The following is a 15,690-nucleotide window of genomic DNA, read 5'->3' on the forward strand; positions in this document are numbered from 1 at the left end:
CGACGAAGCTGATCTTATCGCTCGGAATAGAGATGTGATGGACACAGCTCTGATATTCGAATTCAATTGAATACCTATTTCAGTTTTGTAGAGTTTGCTATTTTGCTACTGAAAACCGCTTTCAATATACAGTAAAAGCTCATTATTCGCGGGGGATACGTTTTTTTTTTATTCTTTACAACTTAGCCCTTGATTAAAACCAATTTGCAATTTAAGATGGAAGCGGATTAACTTGTTAGGAGGAGGATGAAAATCCACGCTCCTTTCGGTTTCTACACGACATCGTACCGGAACGCTAAATCGCTTGGCGGTAAGTCTTTGTCGGTAGGGTAGTAACTAGCCACGGCCAAAGCGTCCCACCAGCCAGACCTGAATCAATTAAGAAAACCTCAATCGGCCCAGCGCATACCACTGCGCCACGGAGGCCGTCAAAAGTTCTTTACATGTGCCGCGAATACAGAAACCGTGAATATAGAATGGTATTTTGTATAGAATCAGAATATAGTAAAATTTTATTCATTCAACTTCGTCCGTCTTATTCTTCATTTTAAATGCTGCCGGGTTCTACGCCGACGTTGCCAAAAACGTAGCCATGAATAATTAATCCACCAAGTATCGTACCAATCAAAATCTATCAAGTGCTATTGGAAAACGATCGAGCAAAACCGTTCGTTATAGTCCAATTGTCGAGCTGATTGTCCCCAATCGCCCGGGCACAGCCACTTTACCTATAAAATTGCAATATTGCACTTAAATAGGGTGCCGGAAATGGTATATTTCAGTCTCGCCAAGCAAGGCAATAAACATCTTATTCCTTTTCAATCTTCTGTCATTATAGCGTCAGAAATAACATAATTCATATTTATAAATTATATGCTCACTCATTATCTATACTAATATTATAAAGCTAAAGAGTTTGTTTGTTTTTTTGATTGATTGAACGCGCTAACTCTCAGGAACTACTGGTCCGATTTTAAAAATTCTTTCATTGTTACATAGCCCATTGATCGAGGAAGGCTATATATTATTTCCATATTCCTACGGGAACGGAAACCGCGCGGGTAAAATCGCGCGGCGTCAGCTAGTGATTTATAATTAACCAATTGTCAATTACCGTTAAATATAACTTAAAACATGATCGATAATTTTGTAAAGCTTTGAACTATTACCCCTTTTAACCCTTTGACAAAGCCTTGAACTATTACTTATTAACCCTGTAACCAAAGAAACTGACATAGTTCAGCGAGTTTCGAAGCTGAAGTGCCACATAATTCGACGAGTCGGTGGATGCAGGGGTTCCAAGGTGCACCAGAAAGCACAGTGTTGGTGGACCTCCCACTAGGTGGAGGACATCAATTCAATTTCAATGAAGGGTTGCCGGTGGCTTGAGACCGTTGTGTTTGAAAGTCCATGCAAGAGGCCTATGTCCAGCATTGGACGTCCATCGGCTAATAATGAACGCTTGTATGCATACAATTACATGGTATGATAATGATGATTTTTGACGCAGTAGTATGCGCGGTGGATTTACAAGACGGAGGTCCTGGGTTCGATCCGCAGCAGGGCCGATTCTTCTCAATCGTAAATGGTCCAGGTCTGGTTGGTGGGAGGCTTTAACCGTGGCTGGTTACAACCCTACTGGCAAAGACGTACCGTCAAACGATTTAGCGTCCCGGTACGATGCCGCGTAGAAACCGAAAAGGGTGTGGATTTTCATCCTACGCCTAACAAGCCCTTTTCCATCTTAGATTGCATCATCACTTACCATCAGGTGAGATTAATACCATGCAATTTTAACCAATAGCCCGCAGCCACTTTACCTATAAAATAGCAATATTGCACTTAAATAGAATTCCAGAAATGGTATATTTCAGTCTCGCCAAGTTTCAAGGCAATAAGCATCTAATTTCTTTTCAATCAGCTGTCTCCTTAACGTCGGGAACGATGATATTGGAGCGTCAGGACTTGAATATAACGAAGTATTTCTTCTTCCCAGCTGACTTTCTTTCGCTGGTAAAAATTCAAATATAATGTCTACGACTAGAGCAGATTTGAATACATTTTCTTTTTAAACTACGATAGATTTAAAGTTTTCAGTTAGTGTTGTTAGTCAGAGAAAGAAAGAGTCAGAGTCAGAGAGAGAGAAAGAGAGTCAACAGAGCCGTGATAGCCCAGTGGATATGACCTCTGCCTCCAATTCCGGAGGATTTGGGTTCGAATCTGGTCCAGGGCATGCACCTCCAACTTTTCGGTTATATGCATTTTAAGAAATTAAATATCACGTGTCTCAAACGGTGAAGGAAAAACATCGTGAAGAAACCTGCATACCAGAGAATTTTCTTAATTCTCTGCGTGTGTGAAGTCTGTCAATCCGCATTGGGCCAGCGTGGTGGACTATTGGCCTAACCCCTCTTACTCTGAGAGAAGACTCGAGCTCAGTAGTGAGCCGAATATGGGTTGATGATGATGATGGTTAGTCAGATTGCCTCGTTGGTTAGTCTTTGTGGCGTCGGGTAGCGTCACCCTAGGTCGGGCAATGAAGTACTTTTTCTTGAGTAGCTTTTTTATCTTGTAAGAAAATTTAATAAAAAACCTCAGCCCGAAATTAGGAATTTGGTGGTGGTGGTGACAAAACATTATCAGCAGCATGGTGGGTGTTTAACTTGGCATATACTCTAGTCCCGCATGTTAGCGCTTTTGTATGTAGCCCGTGACTTACAAATATTACATATATAAAGTCAATGTGAAGTATCAAATCCTATTTTACCACTTTAGGGGGTGAATTTGAAAAATTTTTGAATTACATTATATTTCGTATTTTTTTCATGATATATGAACAAATTTTTAAAACTGTAACTCTAAAAATGAAGGACTTTCCATACAAACTTTCAACACCTGTTTCACCCCCTTCTTATTTTATTTTCGCAATAAAAAGTATTATGTAACCTTCTCCTTGTAAAAAGTATTATGTTTATTATGGTCTTAAATCGTGCCAAATTTCATTTGAATTCATTCAGTAGTTTCAGCGTGATGCCCGGCCAAGAAAATCACGGACAAACAGACAGAAAAAAATCGAAAAAAAATATTTTTGCCTTCAGTATCGATTATATAATGTCCTCCAACAAAAATTTTAAAAATATTTTCAATGTACAGAATTTGACCTGTTACAGTTTTATTATAAGTATAGATAGATAGATAGATATAGATGGCAATGAGATACATAAACATGAAAGCATTTCCCGGTATCTGAGTAGAAAAACTCCAAAGAATTTCCTCAATTTAAGTTGCTCAACTTTATTTTTTGCTAGCATCTTTTATATTCATAGCACAAAACATTCCGCCAGATTCTTGAAGTTGATGAAATAATTGCAAATTGTTTCAAAGCAGTTGCGAAACTTCGAAGAAGGGAAATAAACTCGACAAAGTCCTTGCAAACGAAAACTCTGAAATATTCTCTTCTTAGAGCTGTTCATATGTGTAGCATTTCTAAAGGTTTATGATCTTTGACAATATAGAATAATAGCTGACACCACGCGGTTTCACCCGCGTGGTTCTCGTTCCCGTAGGAATACAGGGATAATATATAGCTTACAGCTTTCCTCAATAAATGGGCTACCTAACACTGAAATAATTTTTCAAATCGGACTAGCAAATCCTGAGATTAGCGCGTTCAAACAAACCAACAAACTCTTCAGCTTTATAATATTAGTAAAGATAAGATTATACATCTTTATAATATTGTTTAATTTTTGTGATGTATGTATAATAAAACATACAACTACACCGAGTTTTTTTTATTTTTTTGTTTTTTTTTATTGGTGATAGCTCTTACAATCTTACTACAAAATAATAAAGAGTAGTTTATGAAAAAGTTGTAAGAACTTACTTACAACATACATTAATAGGTATAGATATACAATATATACATGCACAAATCTATACTAATATTATAAAGCTGAAGAGTTTGTTTGTTTGTTTGATTGAACGCGCTTATCTCAGGAACTACTAGTCCGATTAGAAAAGTTCTTTCAGTGTTAGTATTCTTACGGGAACGGGAACCACGCGGGAGAAACCGCGCGGCGTCTACTAGTAGATAATGTTCATAAATATCTCAGATTTATTTATACGTATATCTATGACAAGTGCACACAACATTCACTAATAAAAATCACGTACACAGTCAAATACAAAACAAGCAACAAAATAATATAACTTACAATTTATTAATGTTTTGTGTAAATTGCTTGCAATATGACGAATATTGTTGAAAGTCCAGGGAAAAAGGAAGCCGCTTATGAGCTTATATTATTATATCCTTCGTAGTTATTTAGGCTACCTATTTATTTATAAAAGTTTTAACATTACAACTGGATTTGTCCGCTTTTGTTCAAAGCTTACTTACTTGTGAGCGTGATAATAAAGATAACTCCAAACCCGCTGAAAATATTAGAAGCAAAGTTGTTTTGACGGTTGTATTATATCTATACGTCTAGTACTTTCTGAGTGAATTCATTTTTCTATATATCTTTCCTCGTTCTGTATATATTCATATATCTAACCGTGAATAGACAGACTAACAGTCAGACACGTCAAACTTGTAACTATTAAAGGACTCAAAAGTGATTACAAATTTAAGAAAACTAATGTCAAACAAAGCTTATGATTCACAACACTTATCAGGACAACTTAAATAACAAATCATACTGTAACCAAAATTAGACCCTAGAATGGCAAAGAAGCACCTTGAGTGATGTCACGCACTTGTGAACGATATATATAGGGTTAAAGGATCCTTTGACTGATATCAAACACTCCCCTTTTCCACTCAAGTCACTCTTCCCGCCTATCCCAAGTAACTAAATAATTACACAACAAGAGATGTTGACGGCTCGAACGCCACGAGCACACTGAAGCCAACACGAGATCGAGCGACGTCATATCCGTCACAGACTACTATTTCCTACACTATTTATTAAAAACATGTAAATTTAAAAGCGGCCAACGCGGCGATAACATAACGCCCCTCTTTTTGCGTCGGGGTTTAAAAAAGTTCTATCAGGAATATTGCCAAAAGAAAAATCAACCAATAAAAGAAAACATCCCTAAAACCAGACATAGACTGTTTTCAGAACAAATTGTATGCCAAACGTCCTCAAACGTTGTATTTGTTACTCTGCAAACGTTTGGTTTGTTTTGCCGACACTATCTCTTGTTTAACGAACGAGAGAAGAGGCTCGAGGGCCTATACAATGTCGCTGACGTCACAGGTACCTCCTCTTTGATGAATATATCCCGTGCTTGTCTATTTATTTTGAACCTTATCACTACGAGCGCAAGGTTGGAAATGTGTTTATGGTTGGAATGTTGACGCCACTTCATTTATTAGTCGAGAGATGAGAATGATTGTTAGAAATCACTGCGTGGATGAATTTTTTAATTATATTTTGTTTTCGAATCCATGGTTTATTTTTTGATACCTGTACAATGTACATAAAAATGTACATAGTACACAAAAATGTACCTAAATAGGTCTGAAGAAACTGTCTACTGGCGACTAGGCAGGTTTGCACTGATCGATTTCGTTTTGATGGTGAAAACCTGCCCTAAAAAAGTAAATTAAACTATTGAATTCCCTAACTAGCTACACTTTCATCATAATCATCACAATCCATATTCGGCTCACTGCTGAGCTCTATTCTTCTCTCAGAATGAGAGGGGTTAGGCCAATAGTCCAACACGCTGGCCCAATGCAGATTGGCAGACTTCACACACGCACAGAATTAAGAAAATTAAATAAATGGTATGCAGGTTTACTCACAATGTTTTTCCTTCACCGTTTGAGACACGTGATATTTAATTTTTTTAAATGCACACAACTGAAACGTTGGAGGTGCATGTCCCCGACCGGATTTTCTGGGCTATCGACAACAACATTAAGCCTAGCCTTAACTTGCTCAGAGGTTGATATAAATGCGATTGTACAACCACATTTATATTGAATAGAAGCAGGCGTTACTTTGCGGAGGTTCATCATGATTATATTATGATTTATTTATTTTGCTATCATCCGCGAAAAGTCGACGAACCCATGCGACAACGTCACCCAGGTCCGACAAAATACTCTCTACGTACGTTTCACCCCGAAACCGGAGCATCCTCAGGAGATGTTGACTCTACAACGTGCAATTGCAAAGAACTTTGCAATTATTAATTAGAGAGTATTTTGTCGGACCTAGGTGACGTTGTCGCATTGGTTCGTCGACTTTTCGCGGATGATAGCAAAATAAATAAATCATTATATAACCACATTTATGGTTGGAACCGGAGTAGGTACCTACTTAAAAACCGGAAAAGTGTGAGTTGGACTCACGCACTGAGGGTTCTGTAAAAAAAGGAAGATTATATTTTTTTAGGAATTACATTATTTTGGTTCTTGGATTTTTTCCATTTCATAACCTTTAAGACATTGTCAGGAGAAAATTAAAATTGAAACTCAAAATATAATGCGAAATGTAATTAATATTCAAACGCGGTATGAGACGAGAGCCATTCACGACAAAGTCTTTGAAGTGTCCAAAACACTGCTTATATGAGCTCTCGTAGCTCAAACTCACAACTGAAGTACTGAATAGTGTTCTTGTTCCAGAGGACAATCATGAGCGAGAGCGGGACGAGGGGCGGGCGGCGGATCCCCACCCCAATGCCGCCGCCCAAGGTGGTGCATCCTGCCCGGTAGGTGACAATTCACGAATAAATCGTATCTTAGAATACCTGCAGGGTAAAAATACGCAATTTTTTAAATGATCTTTTACTATTTTTTAATAAAATTGGTATATTTCGGAACCTTACCTACTCCGAGTATACAGGGTGCTGGGCAGTATTTCCCATAACTCTGGGGTTATATTCTGTAACGAAAATTAACTTAAATGTTCAAGGAACATGTAGAAGTGTTTTGAAATTAATATTTTCAGGGGTAAAAAAGATTTCTTTTGTAAATAGATCTTAAAATGTGTCCCTAATACGCATCCCTTATTATTATGACGTAGCCAAACTTTGAAAATGCATGGATAGATGATGGTGATGATGATGTTATACATGCATAGTCGGAATTATTTGAATTATTTTATATGAAAACATAAAAAGCTTTTATTTTTTAGTAAAAACATACCTATTAGTTATGCAGTAGGGCTCCTATAAGTGAATTCGTCAACACCTTAAAGTTATGGAAAGTACTCCCGAGCACCCTGTATTGTTCTAATAGACGAAATTCTTATCCATACTAATATTATAAAGCTGAAGAGTTTGTTTGTTTGGTTGTTTGTTTGATTGAAAGCGCTAATCTCAGGAACTACTGGTCCGGTTCGGAAAATTTTTTCAGTGTTAGTTAGCCCATTTATCGAGAAAGGCTATAGGCTATATATTATCCCCATATTTCTACGGGAACGTGAACCACGCGGGTGAAACCGCGCGACGTCAGCTAGTTGTCTATATACGAGTCAAGCACTCTATTGTAGTACTCAACTCTATACCTTTGGCAAACAATAGTCTATGACAGGCTTGGGACAGAACAGATCCTGGTCTATTTCGAAGCACGTAACGATTGTCAATATCGTCTGTTTGTCTTGAAGCAATTCCGAGGTCTCGGTGCGCGAAGTTGTAATTCGTATTGTTTCTAATCGTCTTAGTTCAGTGTAGTGTTGGCCAGTTAATGTTTATTGTTGGCTAGTTTGTGGACTGGATTGAACGGGGAATTGGGGAATATAAATTTGTGTTTAGTGTTACATTTTTGGAAAGGACAATGGGCAAAAGCTGTATCGCTGCAATGAGTAAATCGAAGTTGTGTCAGTCAGATTTTCATGAATATAATTCATTTTTTAATTTATAAATGTTACTTTAATTTTTAAGATATCACGAAAACACCGTCATTAAAAGTAATAAAAATAAAATACTATTTTGTCTTTAATAAGGTCGCCATGTTTTGAATGTTGTCATACTTGAATGTTTACTTACATGACATATAACATGTCACTTCATATATTTTCATTTTATTATCTATATAACGGATTTGGCATCAACGTCAATGGTGAGTACATCACTCAACTACGTTTTGCCGATGATGTAGTCATTATGGCAGAGACTCTGGAGGACCTTAGTACCATGCTCAACGACCTCAGCAGGGTTTCTCAACGTGTGGGCCTAAAAATGAACATGAGCAAGACGAAGATCATGACTAATACTCATGTACCGCTCCACCCAGTTATTGTTAAGGACTCTGCGCTCGAAATTGTAGACGAATAAGTACATATACCTAGGACACACAGTCCAGTTAGGTAGGTCCAATTTTGAGAAAGAGGTGAATCGCCGAATCCAGCTCGGCTGGGCAGCGTTCGGGAAACTCCGCGACATCTTTTCGTCCGAAATTCCTCAGTGCTTGAAGACGAAAGTCTTCGATCAGTGCGTGTTGCCAGTGATGACATATGGATCCGAGACTTGGTCGCTGACTATGGGCCTTATTAGAAGGCTCAAAGTCACTCAGCGGGCGATGGTGCGAGCTATGCTTGGAGTTTCTCTGCGTGATCGAATAAGGAATGAGGAGATCCGCAGACGAACCAAAGTCACTGACATAGCTCAGCGAGTCGCGAAGCTGAAGTGGCAATGGGCGGGCCACATAGTTCGAAGAGCCGATGGACGTTGGGGCCCCAAGGTGCTGGAATGGCGACCCCGCACCGGAAAGCGTAGTGTTGGGCGACCCCCCACTAGGTGGACCGAGGATATTAAGCGGGTTGCAGGGAGCCGCTGGATGCTGGCGGCTCGAGATTGTTGTGCTTGGAGGTCCATGCAAGAGGCCTATGTCCAGCAGTGGACGTCTATCGGCTGATAAGGTAAGGTAAGGTATCTATATAATTTCTAAATAATCGACGATTTGATACCGCTATTGTCCACGTTTATTTTGACCGTGAGACAAATAAGACTCCATAATAATATTTATAATAATGCTTTTTAACCAGCGTTTTAGTTTAAACATTCTCCTGTTAAACATTACGTTTTGTGTAGGTAGGTAGGTAAAATGTGTAACTCTACACTTGCTGATTACCACGAAATGCGATGAATTATCATTGGATGGTAAATCTACTATATAAAAATAAGTTTGGTTTTCTTTCCTGACGCTATAACTCCAGAACGGACGAACCGATTTCCACGGTTTTGCATTCGTTGGACAGGTCTCGGGCTCCGTGAGGAATATTATATATAGCAAAGAAAAAGGGGTAGAGTAGGGGTAGTCATAAGTCAAAGCGAAGCTTGACCGAGTCCGCTAGTTATATATAAAAGTCTTCAAAACATACATTCAATTAAGCTTTATTACATTGTGACACAGTAAAGTTGATACCGATACAAATCTTCATAGTCACTTGGTCAATGTCCTTTTACACAAGATTACATTACATACAAAATCATCTAGTAAGCCTTACTCAATCCTAAGTTCTGCGCCTGATTGGACTTTATTAATGGATACTTATGAGAAACATTATAAAATCCCAACGGATGTCGCTATTCCGAGATCTAGACCAGACATTTTCCTTTGTCCAAACAAACTAAGCGAATAGTACTTGTAGAGCTTACTGTGCCGTGGGAGACTAACATTCCGAAGGACCACAGTATAAAAGTGAATAATATAAACAAATGAACTAATTAAAAATGGCTATGTCGTTAGTGCATCGCCTTAATACTCTATCTTAATCGGTGGTTTATTTAACATAGAAGTTCGAAGAGCCGATACACGGTTGGGGTCCCAATGTGCTAGAATGGCGACCCCGCACCGGAATGTGCCGTGTAAGTCAACCCCCCACGGGGTGGACCGAGAATATCAAGCGCGTTGCAGGGAGCTGCTGGATGCTGGCAGCTCGAGACCGATGTTCTTGGAAGTCCATGAAAGAGGCCTATGTCCAGCAGTGGACGTCTATCGGCTGCTAATGATGATGATGATGATGTTCGCCCTAATAGGCATGCTAGTTAGTTATTATTAACAACCCAGATCACTGAATCAAAAAAATTCTGTTGTATTAAAAAAAACTAAATTCAAGCGAACGAAGTCTTGGGAGTCCATTATACAATACACTGATCATCAATTTTAATTATAGTAAACGTCACGATAGACGCCGAGTTACCCAGTAAGCGATACGCTTGTAACCCGATACAAACAAAATGAGAAGTCAATCCCAATTCTCACAGTGCTATGGTTGCATCGCACTACGGGTAAACGCACGAAAAAGAATTTCAACACAAATAATTCACTACATCGAATTCATTTTATTCTTCTAACCACGGATTAACGTCCTGCAGTGGACGTCCATCGGCTGATATGATGATGATGATGACCACAGAGAACTCAATTATTATTAATGAAAGCTTGTTACTTAGTTTATTAGTATACCAAATTCAAAGTAGTGTAGTCGTTGATACTAGATAAAAATATTTAAACTATTCAAATATTTTAACAAACTGATATTATAGTACATATATGGTGTGATATTATAGTACAAAAAGTTATTTTTGTCATTGTTGAACCCGTGTTAGCCCAACCTTTTCATTTGATAATAACTGAAACTCAGCTAAGTGTGAACACACCGTAAAATTTTTGGCCTCAAAATAGAGAGTAAATTCAAGTTTCGCGGTTAATTGCCACAACTCACCGCAGCGGTAAACAGTAGTGCGCGTTATTTAAAGCCACACGTGTACGTCTCCTAGATAGTCACGTTCTTGGTAATATCGATTCAATTTACATCTCCAAATAGTTCCTTTGAATCAATTGAATGTATTATCTCCGTAGCCCGTTATCTATCGCTTATCTCAGAAAGCATGTTAAATATCCCCTATTGACGTACTGTAAGTATAGATAACTAGCCCACGTAGTTTATATTTCAGTGATAATAAAGGAAATAAAATATAGCCTATGACACTCACAAATAACGTGGCTTTCTAGTGGTAAAAGAATTTCCAAAATCGGTTCAGTAGATCTGATTGCCCACAAACTTTACCTCTATTTAATATTGGTATTGAAGTATAGATTAAATCAATATAATTTTTAGTAGCGCAAATAAATAAATAAATATTATACTACTAATATTATAAAGCTCAAGAGTTTGTTTGTTTGTTTCTTTGATTGAACGCGCTAATCTCAGGAACTAATGATCCGATTTGAAAATTTATTTCAGTGTTAGATAGCCGATTTATCGGAGTATTCATACGGGAACCGGAACCAAGCGGGTGAAACCGCGCGATGTCAGCTAGTATGGTATAAATTTCTTAGTTAAGCCATGTTTCACTTACAAACATTGTAAAGCACAAAACACTGGCAGGGTAGGGGTAGAGTAGGGGTAAGGTAGGGTAGGGTAGGGGTGGGTAGGGGTAGTTGAAAGTTTACATCGAGTTTCACGCGGACAAAGTCGGGAGCGTCCGTTAGTAATGTATAAATTGTACATGTATGCGCTTTGTGGGGTCACTAAATTCGGATCACTTTTTTGCAGGTAAAATAATATATCGGCAGAGGTTGTATCCACTGGGCTATCACGACTCTGATTTGGTACCTTATAAAGTGAAAATCGAATTGAGAATCTTCTCCGATTGTGGTAAAAAATAACATTTCGATTGTCAACTTTGGTTTTCCAATAGAAGTCGTAAAAACTTGAAACCTCTGTCAAACTTCGGCTATTGGAACTTCCGAATAGCATGTTCTGCTTAGATTTGAATTGTTATAGAGTTCTGGCTATTCTGAATTCAGGTTCTTAACTTTGTATGTACACTAAAGTTTGATAATTTGGAACAAAATATAAAGTTTTTAGAACACCGTGAAAATATTAGATATTGAACATTTTAAAGCTTTTCGCTATACTGCCTTTGACTAGAGCTGTGATAGCCTAGTGGACATGACTTTCGCCTTCGATTCGGAGGGCGTAGGTTCGAATCTAGGTCATGCACCTATAATTTTTCAGTTATGTGCATTTTATGAAATTAAATATCACGTGTCTCAAACGATAAAGGAAAAACATCGTGAGGAAACCTGCATACCTGAAAAAAAAATCTGTCGGTCTATGATTTCAATCTTGGTCTATTAATAAATAAAATACCCATAATGAACTTCCGCAAAGCATCACCTGATTCTATTCAATATTATCGTATATAGTTCGTCATACATCCACCTTACCGTGTTGTGTGAAATCGTGCACAATTTTATTAATTATGCGCATCTACTTACAATAGATAAGCACCTTACACAACAAACCTTTAACCCTTTACCCGTTGTGAATGTTAAAGTTAATAGCTCGTTAATGAAGTAAATGAAAAATAAGCCACATGAAACTTGAAGAAAGATTAAAAGTTTATAAATGTCCGCTTTTTTCTCACAACTACTGATCGGATTTGGTTCGACGATTGGACATCTTACATACACATAATCAAGTCAGTCCTTCACTTCCTTCACTTGACTGATTTAAGATAAAGATGCAATTTAAGATTGCAATTGACGTTCAAGTCAAGTACTGATTTTACCTATTCTTTCACCAATAGAAAGCTACATTACCACTGAGTAACAAAGCTTTTATTAGATCTCCGTTATCCCAAGGAATCGGGAAATACGTGGGTAAAACCGCAGGTCAGCTAGTAATACATACAAAATCTTTGTATGAAACATAAACAAAACCTTAATACCATCCATCCAATTAAATCAATTAATTCACAGCACGATCGGATTGAATTGAACGAGTGCGTGATTTTTATTGTGTCAAGCAGTCATTAGCGAACGTGAGGCACACGAGTTCGTTATTTTGAAACATTACCATTCAATACGTGTGCCCCGTTCGATTAGAAGTCACCCAATTGTGTTTAGACATAATGATGATTAAGGTAATCATAGTTTAATACGTTGTAATACAATACGTGTGGCCTGTTTGATTAGAAATAACTCACATGTGATATTAAATACTTGTTGATTCCGTTATCTTATAGACGATTAATTTAATTGGAGATTAACTTAATCAATTATTTATTCTACTCTTATTAAAAATGTATGTATGTCTATTTTCTATTTCGGGAATTATTATGTGAATAAAATTAAAAGTAACCTCAAATTAGATATTTATACAGAAAGTTTCTTGTCAAACTCACATGTTGCACAAACGCACGACTCGGCCCGAATCGGCATAAATCATTCTCTCAAATTCATATTGATGGTTACAGAAAAACGCATTATAGAATTAATTTTCCAGCACAATTCAATTACTCTATTTGCAATTGCTCAACCTCAGATGAGATCGCAGTTAACAAATTAATCAAAATTATCAAATTGTTTTTTAATAAGCAGTATCAAAGTTTTGTTACTTCTAATCAGTCACAGCATACATGTATACGAGTCTCGGAGCTCTATAATCATTAGTAATGTGCACCGCTGGATGCGTCTGGCGTGACGTGAATGCATCATCGTATTGATTGACGCGATGACGGTGACAGGATGTGTGACACAAAGCCTGCCTGCGTTGTGGGATGCGATGATTTTGCATGATGCGATCATATTTACAACCTATTGCAGGAGGGTTAAGATTTTAACCCGCGATGCAAAAAAGGAGTGTTATAAGTTTAAGTAATAGTGCTGTTTGTGACAGATCTGATTAAAGGCGAAACCCAAAATAACATAATTATTACATTATAAGGAAGAGAGACCAATATTTTCATTCTAGCTCTAAAAAAACTTCACTAAAGAGTTATATACTCTTTATTTTTAATTTTTTCATGAATTTGTGTCTAAGTATGAGTATCTGGGTGTATTTTGTCGAACCTGGGTGACGTTGTCGCATGGGTTCGCCTTATTTTCGCGGAGGATAGCAAAATAAATAAATCATTTATATTCACGACGAACTTTCGCAAAGTAACGCCTGCTTCGATCCAAGACTTCACACACGCAGAGAATTAAGAAAATTCTCTGGTATTCTCTGGTTTCCTCACGATGTTTTTCCTTCACCGTTTGATACACGTGATATTTAATTTCTTAAAATGCACACATCTGAAAAGTTGGAGGTGCATACTCCGGACCGGATTCAAACCGACAGCCTCCGGAATTGAAGGCAGAGGTCAAATCCACTGGGCTATCACGGCACAGTAATACTTAAATGTGCGATAAAATTCGTCTCAGTCGTGAAATTACTCCCCATAGAGTTTCCAACAGCAATAACTCATACAGTTACATCCAAATCTTTTATCTCGGACTCTAAAAGCAAATATTCTAAGCTTTCAAACGAAACTCGTTCTATACAACTTGTGTAACTACCAAAGTTGCACCTAGTTCAGAATATAAATTGAATAAATTATTAAAATTTACACGGGAACTCTTCAAAGCCTCTGTGTAAGTTATTAGGCACCGAGCGAAGTTATTAAATACAGTCGTACAAGTGCCGAATAGAATTACATGGAATTTCAGAGGGACTGCGAGCTTATGTGAGCTATAACTTATATTTAGGGTTGTCCCAAATAATCCAAGACAGTCAATGGTGAAATTATAGTTGTAGTTGTAAGCTAGAGATGAATGGTATCGTAGTGTTATCCAAAATTATCGATCGTTACGACAATGTATTTATAAACAACCATATAATGATGATCACAAAAACGACAATTAATCACTGCCCCCTGGTGTGATTGTTGGTTTGAATCGTACAACGAGATAGGGACTTAATTACTCAGCTGAGTTTTGCACCTGATGTTAGGTATCGATGAAGTCTAAGAGGTTATAAAGACAGGGTCAACTATTATTGTTTTCTGATTTATATGAGGAATTTTGTGATTTGTAAATTATAATTTACAGTTCAGTTAAGTACGTTCAGTTAGTACAATAATGATATCCTGTCTTGAATTCAGAAGAAAACAGAACCATTGCTTCCATGAATCTATATGTCAAGTCAACGCCTTAATGTTAAAGTAATTGTCATTAAGTCAACGCACGGTTCTCGAATGAATTGCGCGCTATTCGCGAGTGATTCAGCGAAACGCATGCCACTTGTAAATACCATAAACAAATGTGTAGACTACGCGATATTCAATCTTGGTTACGTTTTTTTGTTAATATTTGACAAGTTAGAGATATACCTAGACTGCGATCACACCCGATGATAAGTGATGATGCAGTCTAATTTAGAAGCAAGCTTACATGTAAGAGGCACAAGTTTAATCTAGCGGTGCCTATGAGACTCTGAAGGTTTTTACGCGAACGAAATCGCATGGACGGTACGTTTTTGCCAGTAAAGTACGCCTACAAGCAGTCCATTCTTGAGCCAATTTAGGAATTACAAAATTCTATACTGGCCAATACTAGCCAGCCGGTATTCGAAGGCGATCGTCGTCGTCGTTATCAACCCATATACGGCTCACTACTGAGCTCGAGTCTCCTCTCAGAATGAGAGGGGTTAGGCCAATAGTCCACCACACTGGCCCAATGCGGATTGGCAGACTTCACACACGCAGAGAATTAAGAAATTCTCTGGTGTGCAGGTTTCCTCAAGATGTTTTCCTTCACCGTTTGAGACACGTGATATTTAATTTCTTAAAATGCACACAACTGAAAAGTTGGAGGTGCATGCCCCGGACCGGATTCGAACCTACACCCTCCGGAATCGGAGGCAGAGCTATATTTATTCTATCGAAGCCAAT

The 15,690-nt window shown here is 37.8% G+C and overlaps 1 protein-coding gene across 1 annotated transcript in view; it reads left to right on the forward strand.

Moving 5' to 3' along the window:
- Positions 1-15,690, forward strand: part of LOC112049579 (kinesin-like protein CG14535) — a 413,102-nt gene that overhangs the window by 34,387 nt on the left and 363,025 nt on the right. The window contains exon 2 of the mRNA XM_052883591.1: positions 6,647-6,732. Within this exon, the coding sequence (XP_052739551.1) occupies positions 6,656-6,732 (77 nt within the window). The 5' untranslated portion in view covers positions 6,647-6,655. The remainder of the gene's footprint in view (positions 1-6,646; positions 6,733-15,690) is intronic.

The sequence above is a fragment of the Bicyclus anynana genome, chromosome 9 (assembly GCF_947172395.1).
Source record: "Bicyclus anynana chromosome 9, ilBicAnyn1.1, whole genome shotgun sequence".
Classification (NCBI taxonomy): Eukaryota; Metazoa; Arthropoda; class Insecta; order Lepidoptera; family Nymphalidae; genus Bicyclus; species Bicyclus anynana.